The 25,672-nt window shown below is 34.1% G+C and overlaps 1 protein-coding gene across 1 annotated transcript in view; it reads right to left on the minus strand.

The window, feature by feature from the left end:
• Positions 1-2: 2 nt before the first annotated feature.
• ATG2B (autophagy related 2B) overlaps positions 3-25,672 on the minus strand; it is a 33,263-nt gene continuing 7,593 nt past the window's right edge. Inside the window, exons 7-34 of the mRNA XM_010711893.1 lie at positions 23,806-23,902; positions 22,699-22,881; positions 21,935-22,089; positions 19,681-19,792; positions 19,284-19,545; positions 18,278-18,428; positions 17,665-17,757; positions 17,310-17,498; positions 15,461-15,734; positions 14,608-14,710; positions 13,420-13,612; positions 13,129-13,271; positions 11,855-12,012; positions 11,438-11,610; positions 10,971-11,121; positions 10,186-10,385; positions 9,233-9,313; positions 8,562-8,668; positions 8,152-8,244; positions 7,595-7,665; positions 6,660-6,736; positions 6,272-6,442; positions 5,635-5,773; positions 4,562-4,764; positions 3,411-3,637; positions 2,761-2,869; positions 720-914; positions 3-155 (exon numbers count right to left, since the gene is read on the minus strand). Coding sequence (XP_010710195.1) covers positions 3-155; positions 720-914; positions 2,761-2,869; positions 3,411-3,637; positions 4,562-4,764; positions 5,635-5,773; positions 6,272-6,442; positions 6,660-6,736; positions 7,595-7,665; positions 8,152-8,244; positions 8,562-8,668; positions 9,233-9,313; positions 10,186-10,385; positions 10,971-11,121; positions 11,438-11,610; positions 11,855-12,012; positions 13,129-13,271; positions 13,420-13,612; positions 14,608-14,710; positions 15,461-15,734; positions 17,310-17,498; positions 17,665-17,757; positions 18,278-18,428; positions 19,284-19,545; positions 19,681-19,792; positions 21,935-22,089; positions 22,699-22,881; positions 23,806-23,902 — 4,263 coding nt within the window. The remainder of the gene's footprint in view (positions 156-719; positions 915-2,760; positions 2,870-3,410; positions 3,638-4,561; positions 4,765-5,634; positions 5,774-6,271; positions 6,443-6,659; positions 6,737-7,594; positions 7,666-8,151; positions 8,245-8,561; positions 8,669-9,232; positions 9,314-10,185; positions 10,386-10,970; positions 11,122-11,437; positions 11,611-11,854; positions 12,013-13,128; positions 13,272-13,419; positions 13,613-14,607; positions 14,711-15,460; positions 15,735-17,309; positions 17,499-17,664; positions 17,758-18,277; positions 18,429-19,283; positions 19,546-19,680; positions 19,793-21,934; positions 22,090-22,698; positions 22,882-23,805; positions 23,903-25,672) is intronic.

Raw genomic sequence — 25,672 nt, forward strand, 5'->3', positions numbered from 1 at the left:
GTTTAAAAAAAAAAAATAAAAAAAATCAATATTTTTGCATGAGCACAACCAACCTGGTCAATATTGAGGCGAAGTGGCATTAATGAAACACGTAAACAACATTCCTGTGGGGATCTGCCAGACTCTGGTCGGACATGTAACGCTTTAACTGTTAACTGAGGAATAAACAAGGTAAATAAAAAGTAGTAACCTTCACAATTATTACATTTCAGAACACTAAGTAGGACAAATGTTTATCTTTAAACCTCTATACTAATTTGATTTAATGTGCCATTTATAAATCTAGTGTTGAGCAATTACTTCAATTTCATTTTTTAACAACATTAATAATAAGAAAATTTGAAAAATATTTATAAGTTATAAAACCAATAAGTCTAGAATATATCAAAACTACAAATCTGTATGCGTAGTGAAGTCTAAGAATATGCTAAGAAGTAGAAGCTTGTTCAGAATAAAAATCTGAAAGCTACTAATGCAGTCCTGCACATGTACCTTCTAAAGAAAAATGGAAAATTAATCTGACATACTAATGTTGACAGTGATTTTTTAAGGAGTTTTAGTATTCACGAGGAGTCAAGAAAAATAACAATAATCATTTCCATTGCTCCGTGAGCACACTCACGTTCCTCTTTTTGAAACATCAGTAACTGCATATAACTTCCACAAATACAGTTCAGCTTCTGTAGTTATAAATGAATTAAAACATTCCATAACAGTACCATGTTTGAATGTGCTTTTCTGGGCATCTCCTTGCTACAGTATAGATAGAGAAATTTATTCATCTGTGATGTAGCTAAACGATCTCTGATCTCCAAGTCTTGAACAATAAAAATCTGCCGTGACACTGGTTGTTCCAACAGACCAGATTCGCCTTCTGCACCACTTTGGGGGTATACTTCATGCTGGAATTTCACCTTTTAAAACATGAAAGAATACAGCACAATCCATTTCAGTGATAAATAAATTTTAAAAAGAACATTACTAAAAACAAATAAACGGACAAAAAAAGTCACAAACTCATCCTTAAGAAATCCTAAAAACTCAATTCACTATTTTAAATACGCCTAATATAAATCTTTCCATTCATATTTGTGTAAAATATTTGTATTTTAGGATGCAGATTCAAGCCAGGTCAAATAGTAAGCAGTATAAAATGAAGAACAAGTTTTGCTTTTCATTTTAGTATGGACTCCACCCTGTTGCTTTACTTCCTTTCAGTGTATAGAAGTGCAGACCATGCAAACTAGCAATTCTACACTTCGTTTCTTCCCTTTCAAACAGACTTCTCAAGTAGCTTCTTCCAGTCTCAGTTTCCTTTTTAAATCATCCACTGTTCAACGTTAGACCTGACAAATTATGACGACTTACCCTTCCTAAATTCTATGCAGTTCTGAATTTCTTTTTCTTCACCTCTTGATGTGATTCTCAAAGACCTGTGGTTACCTACAAATCATGACTTGTCTTAAATCCCCTCCTTTTCTGCAATGAGGTAGGCCACACATAGCAAGTTGAACAGTGTTCAACTGGCCGCGTACTGACATTTTAAGAAATACTGAATAAAGTGCCCTGTTCTGAAATACACATAATAAATCTTGAGATGAAATGGAAAACATAAGTTGGTCATAAATACTACTAAGAAACTTCTTGGTTTTAATAGCAGTTTCTTCATTTTAGGTTGTGGATGCCCCACCCACCCCTGGAAGCATTCAAGGCCATGCTGGATGGTCTGGTGGTTGGTGACCCAGCACACAGCAGGGCGGTTGAAACTAGATGATCATTGTGGTCCTTTTCAATCCAGGCCATTCTATGACTCTATGAGTTCTTACGCAGCCTCATACAAAATTAAAAAGTACAAACAATAAAACAAAATAAAACAAACAAACAAAAAAAACGGAACCCTATGTCTGAGTACTAATATTGAATATTTACTCTTTAAACACCTGCAAACTAAGGAACACACTTCCACACATGGAATATTAAACTCATCCTGTTTTCCTCTTTTGTACTGCAATGCAATGTTCTGTCTAGAACAGGATAAATTCAGAATCAGGTATTTCTTGCAAACAGCCACATAATGAATTTTAAGTCATAGAAGCACCCACAGATTTTAAATGGCATTCAGATTTATGTAGAACCTTTCACCCTCATAGAAGTGCTTGAAAAAAGCTTAACTAAAGTTTCTGCTATTGATTCATTTAACATGATATTTGGTTAACTCTTTGTCAGTGCTCTTCACAGCATCTGAATCATGCATGTAGTTTCTAACTACAGGCTTAAAAACTACAGCAATATAATTATTCTTAAAGGGTGATAAATAACGTTATGGAAAACACACTAATAATATTATGATATAACTGGATGTTATTTAAAACCCAGTTATCAATAGATGTCCCAATGGATCTACATCTCAACTATTTCACAAATTTTTATTTTCATAATAGGTGCACTAATTCAGAGGAAAACTGAGGACAGAAAAATAGAGCAGTTGTACAACACAGTGAAAACAAATTTTAATGTATTATATTAAGTATCTTCCATCTTTAAAAACATGTTCAGTCAACAAATAAGCAACAGTCTGTCAGAACAACAAATACATTTCTTGTCAATCAGTTCCAAATCTACCACTTTCAATGTAATTCCTTAGATGTAGACAGATGCTACTGGAAGAAAGCCTACTCAATTCAAATGGAAAGCTGCTATTAAACCAGTATAGCATGTAATATATTTTCACAGCCATGGCAGAAGATTTTTGTCATTCACCTTGCTTAACTGTATTTCCATGAGGAAGTCTGGGTTTCTCCCTCTTCCCCCACAAGCCGTACTCCTTCCGTGTCTTGTGGGTGTATGAGAAGGAGAACTATGGGGACTTCTGTGGGAGAAAAAAGAAAAAAAAACAAAACACTTTTCTCAACTAACTTGAAGCCATCTCACTGTGAACAGAGACTTGAAGTTAACGTTAACCAAAAAATTCCATTCTATTACTAAGTAACACACATTGGCATGGAATGCTTAGCTGTATGTTTCCTATCAAATTAACTTTCATAAATTTTGTCCATGATAACACTAACTCATCTTTAGCTTACAAGACTTCCTTCAAATTAGGCCCCTGCTACTATAGCAATAGTCTCTTATACGCCTTAAGCTCCACTTACTTAGGAAATTATATTTTTCATATAACACTTAAAAGCAAAAGCATTACTCCACTCTCAAAATAAATTAATAAATCAAATGCCACAACAAAAATCCAGATTGTTCAGGTTAAGACATTGGAAACGTATACTGAGATACTGAGTAAGCACACTTCTTGTGTGGAAGGAGCAAAGGAGTAACAGAGGCCAACTTAAGGTAAATCTTACTATGCAATCTCAAATTAAAATGTACTGATGTTCAGAAGTATGTCAAGTACTTACACAAAACTTTTAGCTGGAGATGTTGGTGGTGCAGACCCAAAATCCCTTCCACCATAAAGATGCCAAATAAGAGAGATTTCCTTCACAATGTAGCGTACCAGAGGAACAGGAAAATGAAGGGGAGCTTTGCTTGCATCTGTTTTTTTCACAGGTTGACTGAAATGATTTTCCTTTATCAGAATTGCATCATCAACCAGTTTTTTTATTACTGGTTCTTCTTCTTTCTCCTAAAAATGTACATAAAAATAAAGAACATAAAGAAGAAAATACACATTCCTTACTAAAATGTTTATTTTCTTCCTATGAAAAGAGACTGTTCTATACTGTTTTCTGAAGGTTATACAACACAGGTTTGGTTTAGGAATGATATGTATAAAGTAACAAAACCCAAAAAACACATAAGAATAAATCAGAAGCTGAGCATAAGTTAAGAATAATGAATTCCAAACTGAAAATAAAACAAAACATTCTGGTGGTAGGGAAACCACATACTCCATGTGTACGTGACGAACACAGGTCTACTATTATAAAGCACTACTGAAAACAGACAACTTCAAAGATAACTGGGCAAATACTACTGATCAGGAACCTGAAACTAGCTATGTTTATTAAGCAGAATACAACCAGAGATTATATGAAGAATGTGAACAGAAACTGTTTTCAGACAGTTTGAGTATAGTGTTTCAAATCTTTTAATGCAGTGGACAGATAGCGGAGTGACATGGCACACAAGCTTTTCTGTGTCTGGTAAGGATCTTACGCTCACAAGACTACTGAAAGCTTGGTCCATGAGAAAAATGAATAAAATCTTAGAAGACAATAACTTTGCACATCTTTTAAGTATTGTATTTTTCTTACAACTTCTTTGTAAACTATGCTTTTATTGTAAGCCCAATGGCAATAATTAATCACAAATAAAATGTATAAGCTTTTGACATAATATTCAGCTCACACAACAACATTTTCTTGAGATATAGAAAAACTTGATCTATCTAAAAATAGCTGCATATATTTCCAATGATAACAAAGCATAAACGTCTTTCACAATAATAATTATTTTTGTGCACTCACAAAACCTTCTAACTCTGTTTACATATAGCTCATATGGTTGTTTTTGTTTTTTTTTTTAAGTAATTCTCAAAACTTCTTACAGAAACAGCAGCTTTTGGTGCAAAAAGAATGCAGAAATCATCACTTTCTGCAGGAACATCTCCCACGGTTTCATTTATCAGATGATGAGTGAATGAAGTGTAAGTGGGACTCGGATCTTGTGAGACATTTCCACTCTCATCTGGAAACAGGAAGAGATCTGAGCAGGATGGTTCCTGAGTTTGAGATCTGTCATCCAAAACTCCTGGGAGCAGAGAAAAAACATGCTTCATTGGAAAAGTCTTTACAAAACACCAACAAAATAATGCAGTATTTAAATGAAACTTTTTACTTTAATTGCAGTATCAAGAGAAGCTGATAGAAGTTGGAGATATTTTCAAAAAAATTAGTCTACTATACAATTAAAACAATTACAATATATTCATAAGTAGTTACTAGCAGAGATGATTTTAAAGATAAAGTATTTGTAAAAATATCACATAGATACAAAACATCACCTCGTTCTAGTAACAAGATGACAGTATCAACAACTTTCAGTATCTCACCAACAGCTTACCTTCAACTGTGGAAATAAATATTATCACTATTTGTAGTAGAAAATCCTTAGCCAAATTAAACCTGGATTTAGCTGCAATCAGGATGTAGAAGCCATAATTCTGTATTTAAATCAATTACCATGTTATGTCTGCTAATTAAAAGGTTTCCTCATGGCTCCAAGTTTTTTTTGTGACTTGAAAGTGTACCATCCTCCTGACCTACCTCTGTACAGAGAATAGTGGTTTCTGATTCCTCCACACCACAGAACACACATAGCTTACACCCATGCTAACTTACTTTGACAATCAAGGGTCTTTGATAGAAACGCGCAAAATCTGATGCTTTCCTTGCTATTGCCAGTATTTAAGTAATGTGTATCTGATTATGATCTTGAATTACTTTTACATTACTGTTATTAACAGTGAGAATTTAGTACCTGATCATTAAAAGACTTCAGACATAAAAAGCATGCCGCGATTATTTCTGCAGTGTCTCAATATACACAAAACTTTTGATTCAACTTTCTTTAGAGAAACGCTGCACTTCATATTTATTTACGGCCCCAACAGATTCTTACCATTAGGCTCTATCTTCACAGCAGAAGTCTGATGAGTCTCAATTTCCTCCATAGCATCACTCATCAAATCCCGTAATATCTGTTGCTCTGATTCAGCAAGCAGTGGCCCATGAGAAGAGGGCTGGCTAAATGTCTCCACCTATAGACAACAAATCATATATAGTCATATTTAAAAATAATGGCAATATCATGCTAAATAAGATTTTGCTAGCGTGTCCTGAAACACAGCAGTTAAACATCATCAAAAGTCAGACAATTTCATAAATTATCAATTGAAATGCCACTACGTGATTCATAAAACAGAACAAAAGACTATGATTTGGGATACTTACATCATTACAGCACTTGGACACCTCATATATGTCCTAGAATTTCTTTTTTCTTTGTTATATATATGAGTTTGGTACATTAAGTAAACAGCAGAAAACATTTACAACAATCTAGTAGTGATCAAGACAGGAAAAAAAAATAAACTAAAGGTAACATTTTACTCTCGAATATTTTTGAGTCAGACACAAGCTAATTTTTTGCAGCATTTCTCATGTTCTCTGGAGAAAGAATGTAGACATTAAAACTAAAACAGATTACCAGAAAGTATACAGCTAGTTACATCAATGTTATTTTGTGATTTTTATACCTTCATTTTTGGCTTGTTAACTCCACACTTAATCTCTGTTTTACTTGGAGGATGTAAATCACCATAACTCGCAATATACTGTATAAGATTCATTAGTGCAGCACATGAATCAGAGCAGGTGCGAATATGGATTACATCACTGGAACAGTGCAGCTCAAAACGTGGTTTAGTCTGGATAACAAGAAGACACACTTAAGAGTAGTCTTAAAATCAATCTAAAGTTCCATAAAAATAGATTCTAGACATAGATAATTTAAAATTAGTAACTAGTCAAACAGAACTAAAAAAAGTAAAAAGAAGAATACTTGATTCTAAATATAATAAAGTAATTTATAAATCACAAGTCAGTCCTGATTATTTTAGATTTTATTTGTGGTTAAATACTTACCCTTTCCCCATCTGAATCAGATTTTACTGTTGTAATAGTTAGTTCCAGCAGGCCCATATCCATAACACGAACATAATCTGAAGGACAATGCATAAAAAATTAAAAAAAAAAAATAAAAATGAAAAGAACAACTTCCTTTTTTTATTTTTGGTTGTTAAAGTATTAAAACGGAACATTTTGCCAAACTTTTTCCAGTACATTATCTCTAGAAACACTATCTATGTGCAGTGCAATCTATTAGAAATTTATCCTTATCTTATTCACTTAAGTTAGAGCCAGAGGCACACAGAAACTGGGTGACTAAGCATTCTAGGTGCTTACTGTTGAAGTAAGAGAGAGGACATTTTAATACTGTTCCCATCTTTCAGCACCAAGAACAGCTCACTTCCCCACTTCTTTGTTTAAACACCGTACGCATGCCTTTATTCTGTTCTTCACTATAGATCTCTCAACTAAGCTAAATACACTCATTTGTTCATTGCTTCTCCAATTTTTTTTTTAATATTCCTTCAAGTTTCTCAATTCTAACAGTTTTTACTGTATAAAACAGAGTAGAATAGCTGATGTTTTTCTGATAAGACTGCCTAGAATTCCAAGCCATACAACAACTTTTAAGTTCAACTACTGAGAATACGTAACTCATGAAAAGAGCTTCTCTGACATGCTTCTACAACTACAAATCTAAACTAAAACAATCATATTTCCTTCAGTACTGAACTGCTCATTTCATATCTAACAAGCCACTACTCATCTTCTCAGACCTTCAATAATCTTAATATATGCTGAATATTCCTATAAGGCTCTAACATGTGCTACGAGATATGGTTTAGTAGCAGTAATGGTGATAGGAGGACAGTTGGACTAGATGATCTTGTTGGTCATTTCCAACCTTGTGATTCTATGATGAGAAATTCAAGAACTGATTAAATCCTTACCTCTATGGAGGTTTACCATAACAGTGTTGCACTTGTCAGACAGATGCAAAGCAGCTTCATCTAAAATCACCCTAGAACATCAGTAAACCAAAACAAACAAAAAAACACTAGATGAAATAAACACAACAAAGAAATGCTACAAAATTCATCAGACATGGAAAAGAAACAATATTTAGCATAGAAAAATTTCATTGTTATCAACATACTAAATATGGCCAACAATCCCCAAATATTTTGTTAACTAATAGAACATCTACACATAATAAATCTTGATGAAACATGAAGTGCTGATAATTAAGAAAATACAACATCGTTTTTCCAGCTTTCCACTTATTAAAAATTGCAGAATTTGTTGGATTGCTTTCATTAACAACCAGCAAAAAGTAATGTGTTTAGCCTAAGAAAAAAGAATGATTACACATGAACAGAGTATATTTCAAAGATACAGTTCACCAGTGTGATCATTTACACAATGTGAATGCTTCACAGATCAAACAGCAAACAGGCATTACAAGTTTCACAGAAGATCCCATGTTTCACAAGCACTTAAATTATACCTGAGAGTAGAATAGGATTTATCAACTGCAACGCTGCTGGAAATGCTGAAAGTTTCAACAGTAAGTAGAGATCTGACTGGCAAATACACAGGCCTAGCAACAAACGGAAAAATATTTTTTTTTCAATTAAGAAGTGTTACTTATTATATAAAACGTGTATTACGTAATAATTTTTATTTTTCACTGATAAACTTTTACTTTATATATTTATACATTTAGAAACAGCTAAGTCTTCTCCATCCTAGACAAGTGCTTATCTTACTTTAGATTGCTTAGAGTTTATCATATTTCTCTTTAGCACTTTTTCCAAACAAACACATGTTATTAACAATATGCAAATTAGAACGTTTAAAATGAAGAAATATATTGTTGCAGTGCCACCAAATGACACAGATTTGCATTTTATTTACCTGTAATCAAGAGCACAGCTCCACAGATGGACATGAAAAGTTGTAACTGTTGCTGGAGGATTATATCCCAAAACAGGCTCATCAGAAATATTCAAAAAATATAAAATCTAAAAATCATAAATGTATCATTATAATTCTTCAGCATCTGCTAATTTAACAAACAATAATGCATTACAAAAGAGAAAATCTGTAACAAATATGATAATAAAACATTTTATTTATTATTACTGGAAGGAACAGATAGTGAATTAAGCTCAAATATTTGAAAGCGCTTACCCAGTATGTGAGGAGAGCACTGAATGTAAACTCGGCAAAAAACGTAACAAATTAACGCGTAGACTTAAAGGTGTGGAAGAGACTGATCTACAGAATCCAAAGCAGCTACTTGTCTGTCATGGTTTAGCGAGGTTTTTGTTGGGTTTGTTTGGGGGCTTTTTTTTTTCCCCATTGTTTATTTAAGTCAAGGATTATTAATGTACTTCCATAATGAAAAGGGCAAGAAATTAATGGATTACTGAATTTTAATCTGAAATCATCTTTCAAAAGGGTAAAAAAGTAGGACAAAAGCTAATACAAAAAAATCTAAGGTTTAGTGTCAAATTTGAAGCAATTGTCATAAAATAATGAGACCGAAGTTGAAAATGCAGTTGAGAAAACACCAGAAATCTGACCTGTTCATGCCAGCTTAGACCTGAAGGCAACACTCTGTGTTGAAGGGTAGCTCCTCTTAGCCCAACAGCAACTAGAAATTCCTGTACAAGAAAGCTGCACAAATTAGTTTACATGAAATACATGCAAATGATTGAGATCTAGATAATAAAGTGTTCATCATTGTTCTCACAAAATTGACTCTAAATTTTCTAAGCAGAATTCTCTAAAAATGGAAGGACTGGATCAGGATTAAACAAAACAAAAAAAATCTGTTTCCCAAAACAGAAACCTTGTTTAATATAATCTAGTATTTGTTGCAATGGAATAATCTGAAAATTATTATCAATTTTCTAGTGGCGGTAGAAAGGCTATTCATTCATTTCTTCTGAGCTTCACCAGGAGTTAAAAGGAGTACTAACCCAGTGGAGTTCCATATTACAGTGTATTTAAACCTGAGTCAACTGAGCCACAGTGACATTCTGCTGCTATGCGTATTTCTTCCCTCCCTAGATAACTCTACCAACCTGTTTGTCACCATTATGCTGGCCAACAGGTCATCCTTTAGCCATGCTAATGAATGCTACTGTTGAAGCCAACACATTTACCAGAGAGCTGCATCAAACAAGCAAGCAAAGGCTATGCAATAGACAACACTGTCAGTAAGCTGATCGGAATAACTTTTAACTCTTCATATTTGTTTTGCCTGGTTTGATACCAGATTAACTCAACCAAGTTAAAACACAAAAAGGTCAGTTGGACAGCAAGTATATAATGAGATCAGCAAAGTAAAGCACTGGAAGAATTACTACATTGTGCTGATAAATAAAATTCACAATTCACCCAAGAAAATCTGATTTTAACAAAATTAAAGGAAAAGTGGCTCATAAGTCATGGTTTCTTCATCTGTAAATTGTAATCTAAATGTTCCCATATACACTGACATAAATAAAAGCACAAACTTAAAAACACAAACCTTTGTATTGCTCTCTATTTTATCTGATTGGATTTTGACCGCAACAGTCAGCATATTTGGGCAGTTCTCTCCCACACCATCTGAGGATGTCCTACTAAGACCATCTTCTTCCGAAAAACAAATAGTAGGTTCTAACCAATGGGGACGTATTGTGCTGGGTAGTCGTATTTCAGATGAAGGGACGGCCCCATCCACCATACCTGCAGAAATTGTGTAATGAGTTACACTGTGGTTCAAAGCTACTACTATTGAAGCGTTAAGGAAAATCCTTTTTTTTTCTTCATGCCTTTTAAATCCTTTCATTACCACCAAATAAAGTCAGACATAAACACTTAGAACCACAAATTGCAAAAGGAAGGTTACAGGTGATGCAATATTTAAAAACATGGTTATAGCTAAAATCTTTAATCTAACTATAGTTTTGTGACATTTTTGTTTGTTTTTTTTTGTTGTTTCTTTCGTGACCAGAATCTTTTTAAACTAAGTATCTAGTACCATGTACAAGTGCCTACATTCATAACAAAGAACAAATCGTAGAGCTAACATGTATAAGAGGACCAAAAAAATCTTTAGAGACTAGCAGTTGACAGGAAAAGTCTGAACTAAACAGCTGCATCACTGCAGTATCTTAGGAGCATTACCCATGGTTTACAATCAAGTGAAACACTACTGGAGAGGAAAAAGCAGGAGGAAGGGTGGGAATAGCAGCATTTCCTTCTCCTGAAGAAATGCAAGAATATCTCCTTAAAATTTAGCTCCCACAGCCACCTCCATCCCAACCCTACCTTGATGATACAAATTGAGGCTGCTAGAATGGAGACAAACGTAGTGTCTATCTTCAAAACCTTCATATTTAGTCACACTAAAAAGTGAACCATTGTTGAATTCCAACCAGAATTCTCCATATTTTCCTTCTAGTGTTTTTCCATCATCCTGCTAAAGGAAGAGCAGAAATGATATGCTGAGTTAGATAGCTCAGACTAACCCAACACTTGCTACTAGCATCATTTTTCTGCTTGCATTTTGTTATTCTCCAATGTTGAAATAAATTTAAAAAAATTGCTAAAACATTATATCACTTTACAATCTAGTTACATTATAGTATGTAGAATGTTAGATGATTACAGAGTTCCTGTTACACACACTTGTTCCTTCAAGAAGATGGAACATATTGTACAAAAGTGTATAATGGCCAAAACCAAAAAACTTTCTACGTTTGATTTTGTGTAATTTTCCACCCTCAGCACCTTACCTTTACATCTGTGAATATCGACACTAATCCATGCGTGACATTTAGCAGAACAGATAGAAAGCTTTGTGAATGTTTATTCTGAGAGTCAAGCTTTTTCCTTCTGCGTGAACGATAATTTGGATCAACAGTGGAATAATATTGTAGTGTTTCCTCTTCAGATCCACTCTCATCATCTAAGAGATAAAACAGAGATAAAATAACTTTCTAGTTATGCCAATAACTCATTGTTTATCCATGTGGTGCAATTTAATTTCACTTATTTTTACTTGATTGAAAAGCAATCTACATTTTTTCCACTCAGTTTAAAAAACTTTCTTTCTTACAAATTTGCATGTTCTTTCCAGTATCATCATCATAACTTCAACCACTTCAGCCTTTGTATCACAATAGTTCAAGAGGATCTATTACGTGCATTACCATAATTAACTGCAGATTTGAATTGACTGAAGCTGTCTTTACTGAAAGTATTGATGAGTTGACTGGCCACAGATAGTCCAACACCATAAGAAAGGTTTTCAAACGTTTCTACAGGAGATGGAGCGGTTGGTTCCCACAACAGCAAATCATTGCTGATTCTAGAAAGAAATATAGTATTATCATTATCTAAAATACTAAATTCCCAATAAGTATAAAATGAATAAAGCACTATCTCCTTCACAGATTTAATATATCAGATTTCATAAACAAAGAGGAGAAAGTTCAGGAGAACAAGAAAGAATATTTCCAGAAATAAAAGCTATAAATATTGAGAATATTTTTTCCTCCATAATTATATGCATCTGGCATATTATAGCATTAATAGTGACACAAAAATCTCTAGTAATTGTATGTTGGATAAATGTATTGAGGAGGAAAAATACTATTTTGACCACATCAATTTCAAAATGAAGTTGCAGGAAACATTATTTACTTTGATTTTACATGAATCTGTGTCTATTAGTGGAACACAACTTGTACATTCAATAACCTGAGCATTCAATGAAAGTCTAAGCATTGCAACCTTGGAAGAGAAATAATGGCCAATACAGGATAGCAGAAATCATTATCTTTCTTCATATAGGTGACATGTAGCATAATAGTTATTCTTTAATTGATATAACCTAGTTGAGTTGCTTTTTACCCCCCCTCTGCAGATTAGGAACAACTAGCAGAAACAGTGATGGGAATCAGGATTTAAGTCAAGTTCACTTTCCCTCATTAGCCTCTGTAAGACTTAAAATAACAAAAATAAAAATGTACTGTTAGAGTTTCACCCCTGTCTTACGAACTCTTAATTTTTTAAGAGGAAAGTCACTGAATTAAAAGGGAAAAAATGTACTGAACAGTTTTTGAAGTATGGTGATTATTTATAAAGGAGAATTCAGAAATATTAGGGCAGAACGAAGCATTGTGAACAAATATCAGAATAAGTTTTTCACTGAAAGAAAAAGTCTATTTAACTTTATCCCTTGTTCACAAAATCTGCTACATATTTTTTCAGCAACTGACTCTTATAACAACAATCGGACATATGATAGTGCCCCTGAAGTTAACTCACAAGTGAAACGCATTTCACAAAGTACTTGATATTCTTAGTAAACCATTCAAATGAATTCCAGCTGTAGTTACTCATTTAAATGTTTTCATCAACAATTAATACAGAACTAAAAGTATAGGCAATGATAACTAAGTAAAACAATTATCATACTTGCCTGTTGTAAAGTTTTTCATAAAAGCCTTTGTTTGGTAATGTTAAGTGAATGTTTGGTAACATGAGCTCCAGTACATAATGAGAATTGTTAATTGTTTTATCCTGAAACTCAGTCATTTCAACTACATCTCCTGGCATCACCATCTGAAAGAAAAACAAAACAAACCCCACAGTGAAAATAAAAACAAACAACTGAGGATCAGAAGATGCATGTAAGTGAGAAGATCTAAGTGTGAGAATAGATTAATTTTATCTACTATTAGCACAATGCAATAATAAAATGTCAAAGTACCTCTTCATTTTCAAACATGACTCTACGAGAAGAAAAAGGAGAAGGCTCTGGTCTTCTAATATCACAAACATCTTTCAAAGAATGAGGTCCTCCTTCTTCTTCCTCTTGAAAATTACCATCTCCTTCCTCCTCCTCAGCTGCTATCCTTTCCAGAATGGAGTGCACAGCCAGAGGGTTTATTTTCAATACAATCCTGATGTTGGAGATGTTATGCAGAACAAGCCATTAGAGACACCAAGAATTTTTATATTACTGCATAGACACGTTAAACGACTACTACTATTAAACCAGTAAGAATAAGTGGACTTAGCAAGTCAATGATCAGGGCTCTTTTATCAGCAGGAACATTTTAGAGGGAGTGACACACTGAGAAAAAACACCAAACTTAAAGGCACAAATATAGAAAGAATCACCAGGCCAAAAGTTTAATATCTGTTATTTTCAACTCTATCAAGCAACCATTAGGTGACCTAAGAAAAAGCTTTCGCCAAATAATGTTTTTATCATCTTGACACCAGCAGCTATTAGAAACAAACAGACAAACTAATGCTCTGCATGCTTTCTGTACATTATGAGTACAAATTGTTATAGAATATTTTATTTCTATCATCATACCACCAAAAAACAAAAAAACCTGGAAAAAAATTCCATGCAGAAATACTGTCAAAAAGCCACTTGAAAATTGTGGCAAAAATATACGTAGCAAATTCTAAAATCACCTTTTTAAGCAGCATTAGGTGATTCTGTTCAGTAACTGAGGCATTGTGTTGCCTAACAAGTTACAATAACACTCAAAACATAAGTATTCTTATTGTTGTTACAGCTTTGTATCAGTTTATTAATATTTTAAGATAAAAATCTATGGTTTTCTTTATGGTTGTTCTGTATTCAGTCTTCAGTGTAAAAGGGAAAATGTAAAGTGACAAATTAGACTGGACAAAGTTTCAACTCTCCTTCAAGATCACCTTGAACTGAAATTTACCCAAACCTATCCAGAAAACATTATCCATTAGGACCTTCTTGATGATAAACACAGAATTTTCTTAAATTCTTGGGTTCTTTTCACGTTCTTTCTTCACAATTAATTTTAAAGCATTTGCCACACAAGTAGTCAGCGTTAAAATTTCAGCAACAGCAGTACTTCAAAAATACTAACTATCTACACTGAAAAATAAAACATTATTTTACCGAGGCCAATCAAAGTTGTCTGATGATGTTATATCTCCATCAACACCGCCAGACACTTGAAAAAATTTTACTGGCGCTTGTGTTTTATCTTCTTCAAATGAACCTAAACAGAAAAATATAGTAGAAAAAAAGTTGACTCAGGAATTACAACTGCTAACTACAGGATGCAGGTAATAATCTGAACAGAGAAAGACAGCAGAAAAATTCATGAAAATAATGACAGCTACTAAATCAAGGTCACCTTCTTCTCAGCTTGGAGTCCAATAGGTGAACCTATCCAAGCTGTACACAAGACATCTTTGTGCATTTTCTCTTCCTTTCCACAAAAAAAATAAATGTCAACTTTTGCAATTTGAAAGCAGTTTGGTTTCTATCTTCTTACTTTATAAGATACTTCAGTCATAAGAGTATTACCGTTTTCTTAATGGCAACTATTTAGGACACCATAATTCACTATATTTTTAAACTAGAACTGAGATTTCTCATTTTGCTCCCATATTATCTACAAAATTTAGCCTAAAATAATGAGAGATCCCAGGAAAATACTAAACAGAAAACAGACACAAGACAACATGACAGAGAATAACAGAAATATTAGCTCAGTTCTCAAGCACTGCACGCATGTACATTATCCTCATCTCCTCTTTGTATTAATTGACTTATGCTAATATCTAGCACAGAACATTACAGTGCAGGACAGATATCTGCTCCAAAAAGGAGATGGAAAGGTAGTCCATCAACAGGAGAGAAGTAATTACTAATCCTTAATGGAAGACCTTTGTGTCAACTGTGTAATTTCTGGTAAAAAATAATAATAAAAAAGAATATTCAAACACAATGTGAACACACTTACCAGTAAGCTCTTTAAAAGTAAGTTCTAATTTAACTTGTTCTGGAGTTGAGCCTCCTACAAACTCTGTTTTAAACTCTGTATCTGTAAACTCAAGATGAAGAATCTCTTTCTGAAGTGACTTCTTAAACCATGGTCCTCTTTCCTGATCTGACCGCAGGTCAGGTATTGGGAAGCGAACAGACAAATTTAATGCAGGGGCAGTGACTTGAACTGAAACTCTACAATTTGCAGGAGTATGTGAATCGTCCAGAAAAACTTCAGTGAATGCTTTATGCTAAAATGAATAAACAGAAAAAGTTAAAAATAAAAGAAATCTGTTTTAGAGAAAATAATGCTAAAAATAACTATGGAGAAAGCTTTCCCTGTAATACTCTTAAAAAAAAAACCAGCTCAGTTTCATGTATCACACAAGATAGATAAAGGACCAATCATTATTACTTTTTAGGTTATTCTTCTATTACTGATACTGTTAAAAACCTTAATTTTAAGTCAAGTACTTACAACAGAGGTAGCAATCTTTGATAAATGGCTAGTTTTTCCCTTCAAATTAGAGTAAGAGTACCAAACCATACTCAGCAGCAGTTAGGAGGTACAATAGAAGCACAGAATATCCCAAGTGGGAAGACCACAAGGACCACTGAGTCCAACCCCCATCTCCATACAAAATCACCCAAAATTCAAATCCTATGTTTGAGAGTGCTATCCAAACATTTATTCGACTCACAGCAGCTCAGTGCTGTGACCGCTGTCCTGAGGAGCCTGTTCCATGCTCACTACCCTCTGGTGAAGAATCTCAATCTGACCCTCCCCCGACACAGCTCCTTGCTATTTCCTTGAGTCTTGCTGCTGTCACTAGAGATCAGCACCTGCCCTTCAGTCTTCTCTTCTTTAGGCTGAATTAGTCAAGTGACCTTGATAAAACCATTACTCAAAGATTTAATAAATGCAACGCTACTGTTGAGAAGCCAAGAACTACCAGCATGCATGGCTGCCCCTTTCAGTATGTCCTGGGTTCCAGCTCCTGTCACTGACATGTCTCATTCAAGACTTCCCTGAGGATGGCTTCCTGTTGACCATCAATGAAAAGACTCAAATTTTCAGAACATAACTGTATCAACAAAAGTTGTTAATATCTTTTACATTTTCTATACAATTAGCAAAATTTCATTCACTGATATCTGGACTCTCTTAATTATGTTTTGAAAACTAATTGTTCTGTAATCAATGAAGCAATAAAATCCTTTGACAGTATTTTTTCTTGTGAAAAAATCAGTTAGTTGGATTAAACCTCTGTTATGTAACTTAAAAAAGAACCTTCAAGTTAAACATTCTTATGCTAAATATACTAATATTAATCCTTCTGACATCTTGAACCAAGATTAACAAGCTGCAACTTCTGTTTGCCCTCAATCACTACAAGGTAATGCATCTGTTGCCCATCCCTTCTATTACCTGCGCCAAAAGTGGATATGGCACAGTACAGAAAACTGGGCTGACAACTTAAAATTTCAATACATATGTAAAACTGTAAGCAACAGTTACTGCTTCTAAAAGGCATGATAGAACAGATTTGAAATTAGCAATCATTCAAGATTTCCCCTTTTCGTCCGGCTCTGTTTGTCTCAAGAAGCTGTGCACTTACACAGTTTATGAAGAAGATAACATAGTTTTTAGGTCTTGTTATCACACATGCAATCACTGAATCTAAAACAAATATCCAAATCAGACAGCTTCTGTTCTTTATCTGAACTTATAAACCAACAAAAAAATCCCAAAGGTTAGAAAACTGACCTGTCTTCCTGTTGCAAAGATTCAGCATGTTTCTTAATAAATTTCATTTTTAACTTACCAGATTTATGTGTTTGTTGTATGAAGTATACATGTGAGATGCCATCATCTCCACTGTAGTTAGTTTCTGTGGTTGAAGCAAGGAATTTAATCTGTCCACAATACTAATATCCAGCTCACAAAACACTGGACTTAACTTTATTTGTAACTCTGCTTTCTGCGGAATAGAACTAAGTCTGCCTTGACTACCCTGAAAAGAAAGAGAAAAAGTACTAAAATCCTTAAAAACAATATAATGAAGCAAATAATTATATGTTAAGTACTCTCAGTTGTACAAGATATCTTCTTGCAAAAATAAACAGATCTAGACAAAGGCTATTATGCAGAAACATGGTGTTTTCCATATCTCTCCTTACCTGAGGTCCTCTATTGTCTGAATGCTTGTAGTGAAGCTGAAGGCATGGCAGAGCATGAGAATCATTTTCTTCTTCAGAATGAAATGTCAGCAGCTTTAAAATAATAGTCAAGACAATTAATGGATAAGAAGAAGAGTTGCCATAGGTGAAGACATTTATGATATTTTTACTAGAAAAGACAGCATGTAATACTGGATTCAAGTCAATGAATAGAGCCTTGGCCCAACCACTTAATCCCTTTGCTCACTTTATTAGATGCTTCTCATCATTAAAAGAGCTGGAACAATAGTCATCATGTAAAGAAACTTCCCCATTCCTTAACTCCATGAGTTAGTGTTTGGAAAATGCTTACTCTAATTCCCAAACTGAGTTAAGCATATTTGAAAGAGAAGTAAACCAGTGAAGTCTGGCTAATTAATACCACTTTTGACAGATATGACAGCAGTCTGGTTCAACATCTGATCTTAAAACAAGTATAAGACACATCTTAAAACCACAGTACGTATCAACTTTTTACATAAATACTGAAACTATTTTAAAGTCTAGCATTTTCAATTACATAATTTATATTTTCTGGGGAGATGCCCAATTTTTTATTTATTTATTTTTTTACCTCTGTATAGTGAGGCTGAATGGAATGAGAGTCCGTAGAGAAAAGGCATTCCAGAAGCTCCATATTCCCAATGGATAAATCCGTACTAAAACTTCGAGAAGTAGACCTTTGTCTTTGTTCATAGGACACTCTGATGCCAGTACCTATAAATCTGAATTATAAAAATTACGAGTTACAGAAATTAGCATGAAACAATAAAATTAAGAAAAGTCAAGCTTCCAGCATGGGAAAAAAGTATCACTGCAGATCTTTTAAACATCATTAAAACTGTTAAAATTTGTAACTTAAAATGATTTTTCTACTTATTGCTTCAGCAACATAATGAAAGGATTTCACATCACATGTTCAGCAATGATTAATGTTCAGAAATTCATTACAACCACTTCAGACATCTAACTTAACATGTAATTCAAGAAAAGCTAGAAATCTAACATCCTTATTTAGACAAAGTCTGACACCTAAGAAAGCTTAGATTAGAGCCATATATTAAGAAAATATATTTTCTCTCCTAAATGTTCTGTATATCAGACTGCGCTGGGACAATGAAAAGTTCTGGACAAAAAAACAATTGTTTCTGAAGTAGGATCTTCTTAACCGTACTGAATTTGTATTTTGCAGTAAGTAAAAAAATAAGTTTCACAAAACAGAATCTTTCTTTTGCAATCAAGATGGTCCTAAAAATATAACTATTTTTAAAGAAATCTTTTACGTAACGATCCCGATTCCATGGCTTTCTGCAGAAGAAACTGTACCTAGTTCAATCGATCTGTAATAGAAGGGAGCTAGGCTCACTTCATTGTTTATGCACTTCTCTTATGTTTTTTTTTTTAAATAAAAATAGCAGTAGTCTTAGACAAAAGGTGTCAAAACGTAACGCTATTTTGAAATGAACAGTCTAACGTTCAGTTAAGTAGCAAGCCCAATGGATATAAATTTTATTGTTTATTCAAGCTTACTTAACAGATACATATGTATTTAATTGGTTTATAAATAAGCAAAGTTATACCTAAGGTGATCATGAGAACAAGCTTCTGAAAATACTTCTCGGAAGGACAGAAAATCTTCAGTTGCAAACTTAACTGGCTCAATCTTTTCTATTCGGGCAAAGAAATCTCGAGCCATTGGTGTCAAAGGGTTATGGTTCAGTGAACTTTCAGGTGGAGGTAAAGGGTCAATATGAAGTACAGACACTGAGAAAGTTCCCACTGTGAGTCTAAAAAGAAGCTCAGGTCTGGATTCATCCACAGAAACAGATCTGGATGGAATAGCTGAAATATAAAATTAAGTTTGTGTAAACAACAAATTCATATCATCATCTTACTTTTTATTTTCATTTTTTACCAATCAAAGTTTATTTCCAGTATCATCTAGGGAGCAGAATGCAAATCAGCATTTTTACTTACACGTCCTCCTTAAGGAAGCCTGGTGAACCACATTGGCTGCAAGTGAAGAACCTCTTGGAGGCTGTAATTCTTGTTTGTTACGATCAAGAAAATCACCCCAGGTTGGTTGAAGCTAAAACAAAAATATGTATGATCTTAAGTTTGCTAAATAGATGTGTATGTATGTATGTGTATATATATATATATATATATGAATAAAAAGGTGGCTGTTCCAAAAGTAATGCCTCTTATGTTATTACATTAGCCCACACTGTCAGAGGTGAATGTTGGAAGTAAAACAACAGAAGCTGAACTTTTCCATTAATATTCCATTGTTGCCAAGCAACAGATGTCAGCAGAGGGGTAATCTGACAAAAAGGCATCTGACAAGAAGCAAAGGTGTGAAACTGAGTTCCTCCATGAAGAAAAAATTGCACCCACTGATGTTCATCAATGCTTGCTGAACATTTGTGGAAACCAAAGAGTGGATGTGAGCACAGCAATAAGGTGGCTGTTGTGTTTCTGCAGTAGTTGGCAGCAATGTGAATGACAAGCCATGTTTCGGATAGCCATGTACAGTCACATTATGAAATGAAGAGTGTCTCAATCAGCTCATCCGCACAAATCAGCAGATCAGCAGATTATGAACAGGGAATGTGTACAGAGCTTAACATCAGCTTCAGTCCATTGGAAATGAGAGTGGCAACGTTGGAACGTGAGGTTACTAATATTTCGGTCCCACAAGTGCTCATTCTGGAACAGAAAGAACATTGTATGCAAGTTTATCAGGACTCGCTGAGCCAACATGAGGCTGAAGGTTTCCTGGATCGCATGATTACTGGTATGAGATGCAGTGTCAACTCTACAAAACAGAGTCAAAATGGCAGTCCATGTAGTGGTGACATGAAGTCCCCATCAAAGAAAAAGTGCAAGACACAGTGAATAAAGTGATGTGCATGGTCTTTTGGGGCAGGAAAGGGGTGATCCTTCTGGATTTCCTGGAACCTAGACAAAAGAAAAAAAAAAAAAAAAAAAAACAAACTCTGACCGCTATATCACAATGCTAACTAAACTGAAGGATCAAATTTCCAGGGTCAGGCCAGAGAAAAAGACAACCTTTCTCTTGCAACACAATAACATCATGCCTCATGTCAGTCTGAAGACTGTGGAGCACACTGCCAATCATGGTTGAACTGTCCTACAACGTCCATTAGGCACCTTCTGACTTCCATCTGTGCACACTGACGAAAGATGCACTGCAGGGACAACATTTTCCTAGCAATGACACTGTCACAGCAGTTGTGAAAGAGTGGGTCACCTCCACTGGTGCTCATTCTTACAAATGCTGCATGCAGGCTCTTATTCATGGCTGGTGAAAAGGCACAGCTAATGGTGATTACATGGAAGAACAGTGTTAGACAAGAACAGTCTCCATCACAGAGTGTTATTGTGCTTTTTGTGTATGTTGTAGTTTCCATGGAAATAAATAGGAGGCATTATTTTCAGAGCAATCCACATGTATGTGTGAATATGTGTATTAGATCTAGCAAATAAAGGCAAAGTAACAAAGAAATCTGTACAAAAACAATCAATAGCATATCATTTCATGGCCTGTTAAAACTCAAGTGAATTAAGCAGGTATGCTTTACTTTAAGTTATACTTCTTAATTTTATGATAGCCTTTACCACATATTTGTAAACCTGGATATACTTGGTCTGTCACTCAAAATATATTCTCCTGTTTCTCTGTAAAAACCATATGTTTTCCACTGTTTTAACTAAACATTAGGCAGCTAACAAATTTTGAAAAGACAGAGATATCAACATTTTTCTCATACCAGGAATTAATACAATGATTTTCTGCTTTTTATTTTTATTGCCATCACTAATGTAGTCCATAATAAAAGAAAACCCAAATATTCAGTTACAAAAACAAATGGATCTTTTGTAAGTTTTCTACATAATAAAGCAAGTGAAAACAAATACATTCCATTTCCTGTCTCAGTAGCCAAATGGATGAGAATCTTTCCAATACAGTTTCTATATCCTTCAAGGAAAAACTGTCAGATCTGAACACCTTCACTGCCTTAGTGAAGTTCTTGAACAATGTCTGGCCTGTCCTCAGACACAAACATACTAGTTAACACATTCAATTACCCTAGTTTTGCTACAGCTCTTGATAATGCAAAGAATATTAATACAACACAAAGAAATAAAAGAGGAAAAAAAAGGTTGATTTCAAGAAGATTTCAAATATAGCTAATACTATACATACCACTGTTGTGCTCAGTGGAGATCCTGCTGGTGTGTTTGTATATGTACTGGTTAAAGACAAGTCTAGATCCATAGTTGGAGGGTCTCCAAGAGGTGGAAGGGAGGAAAGGCTGTGAGACATGTCCATTTCAGCCATTGAAAAGAAAACTTCTTCCTCTAACGAGAATCACACGTATTAAAGAATTATTCTCTAATGAAAAAGGATTATTTTAAAAAGAAATGCATTTTTAAGTTCTGTATAGCAACAGCTATACAGAACAGTCAAACAAATATTATCTACAGGAGCTCCAAGTTAATAATCTTAAAAATATTAGAAAACAGAACATTTGACTTCATATTCAAGTTGACGTTATTTCTTTAAGCTCATACACTCTTTTGACAAATTAATATACTAAATCTCAAATAAAAAACACCTAAAATAATAATGCAAATAAAAATGTAAACACAAGAACAACTGAACTGTTTTTCATTCTGCATTTCATTTCCTCAATGTGTTGATGTTACAGTTCACATACATTTACCATGTTGCACATATTAAATGTGCATACAGATTACTAAACTCTTTCAAATGAAGCCTAGCTTAACCTCACTGAGCCTGATATTCATTTTTACTCAGCATTGTAACTAATGGCTTAGAATAATTCTACATTAAAGCTACTTTGATATTAATCTGCCAAGAATAAAAGCTCAACAGCTATTTTATATAATCTCTCCATATAGTCTAATAATGGGCTTTCTGCTACGTTGTATCACTTTTATACTTGCCACGACTAGAAGGCGTTCTGGCTGTCTCTGTCTCATAGAAGCTCTGTTCAGATGAGGCTCCTGCAGATAAAGACTCTTTTCTTAAATAACGTTTCAGTTCCATCTGAATTCGATACTCATCTTCCTGCTGCATTGGCCGGTTCTTTCTATCTTTATTAGACAATTCTATCCTGCTTAGGCTTTCTGAATTTAAGAAGAAAAGTAAAAAATTCAAAATGCACTGTTATTTTCTTACCAATATTTATAAAAAAATTCAGAACCAAATCTGAAAATTAACTAGCTGTTGGAGCTGGGGTATGCGTGCATATGTATTATTCAAATACACACACACACACACAACCAAATTTACTCTTTAGCATTACTTGCAACTCTGGAGTATTTTATGGTCATATGCAGATTTTACTACTAAAGAATTACAAAAATATCAGGTTTTAAGATGATACAAATGGGAATGCTTTTTCATTTAGCCAAAACCAATTAACAAAGTAAAAGAAAAATATTAGCATCATCAGAAGACTATTAAGCTTGCAGCAAGGATTTGACAAATCTTCTCAAAAAGACAACTAACTGTCTATCCAAATAGTAAGCATTGTTACATCAGGAACACACGGAAAACAAAAAGCAACAACAAAAATAAACATTCTTAGCCTGTTATTGCAATGTTCTAAATACTGCTTGTTGATTACTTAGCAAATACAGACAAATTTTTCCTCAAGCATCATCTATTAGATGTTTTCGGTGCCTGATTCCAAAGCACAGTACAGAGAACAAACTGGATTGCTAAACTCATCTGGTCAGATAGAAGCTATAAGAACAAAAACTGTTCTGGCTTTCTGACCATTTTCAACTATCATTTCCCCAACTGTTCCATTCTACTCTCCCAATTTATTTTATTGTCTACATTTTCATAACCAACAATCTGCAACTGAATACAAACTGTATCACAGTACTACACAGAGCAGCTACAGAGCTTTTTGCTAAAATCAAACAGAAAAGGATAATCTATCACCACACATGCTCTTTTCCAGTAAAGAAACTTGTTTATCTTGTAAATCTTCATTTCTGTCCACATAAACCCATTTAATATTTTACAGGATGTTCACTTGCCTGGTCCAGCAATAGCTGCTACCATGTCCAATAGAAGATGCACTTGCCTGGGTGACAAAAATAGATGTATAGAGTCTATCTGCCCATCCACATCCAACTAAAGAAAGGAAAAACACAAAATCATGAACACAGTTTTCCTTCTAAAGTCTCAATGATTTTGATAGTAGATTTTCCTGCTGTACAGCATACAGCCATTTCAGTAAAATTTTTATCTTCTAAACACCCAGAACTTGTAATTATGTACTGCAACCAATCTGTAGCTTGGCAAAACGAACACAGATTTGCCACCCACAATTTACTTCCTTAAATACAGATCATACAATAGGGAAATTAAAGAATGCTAGTAGTTTTGCTTGCTCAGCATTTTTAAAAGCAACCAACAGTATAAAGTTAGTATTACATACAAATTACAAAATACTGAAATCAACATCTTCTGAAGTAGATTTTAAAAGCTGTGGAAGTTCTCCTCAGAACTACTCTTTATTGTAGAGATTAATAGACTTAAATACTTTCTTGCAACAGAGTGGGGGTATTTTTAAATGTCTCATTGCTTTGACACAACAAAGCAAGCCACTTACCTCGGAAGATCTACTCAAGGTAAGTTTATCTTAACAACTTGCCCAGATTTGTCAGTTCTAGATTCCTACACTCTTAGACATTGGTCCACTCATGATTATTACTCATTTTATTGTGTGTCAGTGACAAAGATCTGGTAGCAGGGTATGCTGCAGGGGTGTCCTCTGTGAAAAGGAGCCAGGTGCTGCAAGGGCTGGCTCCTGTATCAGACTCTCCTCAGGACACAGCTGAGCCCATCAGCAAAGGTTTTCACTTTTGTGAAAATATACTTAAGAAAAGGCAAAATGCTACACAGTCTGAGAAAGAAAAGAAAGTTGTGAGAAAAAATTGTGCAAAACCCAAGGTCAAAGGAGTGGAGAAGGTGCTCCAAGCACTGAAGCAGAGGTGCCCCCTGCAGTTCATGGAAGATAACATGGTAAAACAGTATTTCCTTGCAATCCTACAATTGTTAAAACATTATTTTAATATCAGAGAACATATAGTTATACAAGTTTACTTATATACTCACCTTTTTTTTTTTTAATTTTTTAAAAAAGCACTCCTATTTTCAATTGCTTTGTTTCTTCTTTAAGTCAAATAAAAGACTATTTTAAATGGTGGCACTTAAATTTGGCATTATTATTTGATTGCTATTAATTTTAATGTAAAAATTCAACAGTTGAGGCATTCACAAGAGCTTTATAATGCTGCAGTGCTGTAGCCTCAGTAAGCAATGTTGTAATTATATCTTTTTAAAACTTAAGTGTTTTTAATCAGTCATTTAAACATTCCATACGTACATAGGCAAAGTCAGTCATAGTGCTACAAGGAAAAAAAAAAATGGATCTACAAAGCAGCAGGAGTATCATGAAAACAAAACTATTTTCGCAAGAGTCACTGCAATATATGAATTCAGTTTGTCTCCACAACACAGGAATTCTCCTTTAAGAGATGTCAGTGCATTTCTTGTACCTTGAAATATAATTTTAATTTGTTGTTTTGCGATTCCCTTTAGTGTTCACTTTGAATCGAAGTAGCAGGAGAATGCCAAAGTAGATAATGCACCTCTCTACTAAATAAAGAAATAAATAATAGACCCACAAACCCAAACTGGACTTACATACTTATTCATATAAGTAGAAAAATACCCTAACAGTTATGTACTTGTTAACAGAAAACATTTGTACATTTTTCCTGCCTTTTATTACAAATCCTGAGAACAGACCAGCTAGCCACTGTAAAGCTGTCTTATTAGGGATATGTATTGATTCTGAATGAAAGAACCTAAAACAAAAAGTATTGTTACTCTGCC

The sequence above is a fragment of the Meleagris gallopavo genome, chromosome 5, assembly GCF_000146605.3.
Source record: "Meleagris gallopavo isolate NT-WF06-2002-E0010 breed Aviagen turkey brand Nicholas breeding stock chromosome 5, Turkey_5.1, whole genome shotgun sequence".
In the NCBI taxonomy this organism is placed as follows: Eukaryota; Metazoa; Chordata; class Aves; order Galliformes; family Phasianidae; genus Meleagris; species Meleagris gallopavo.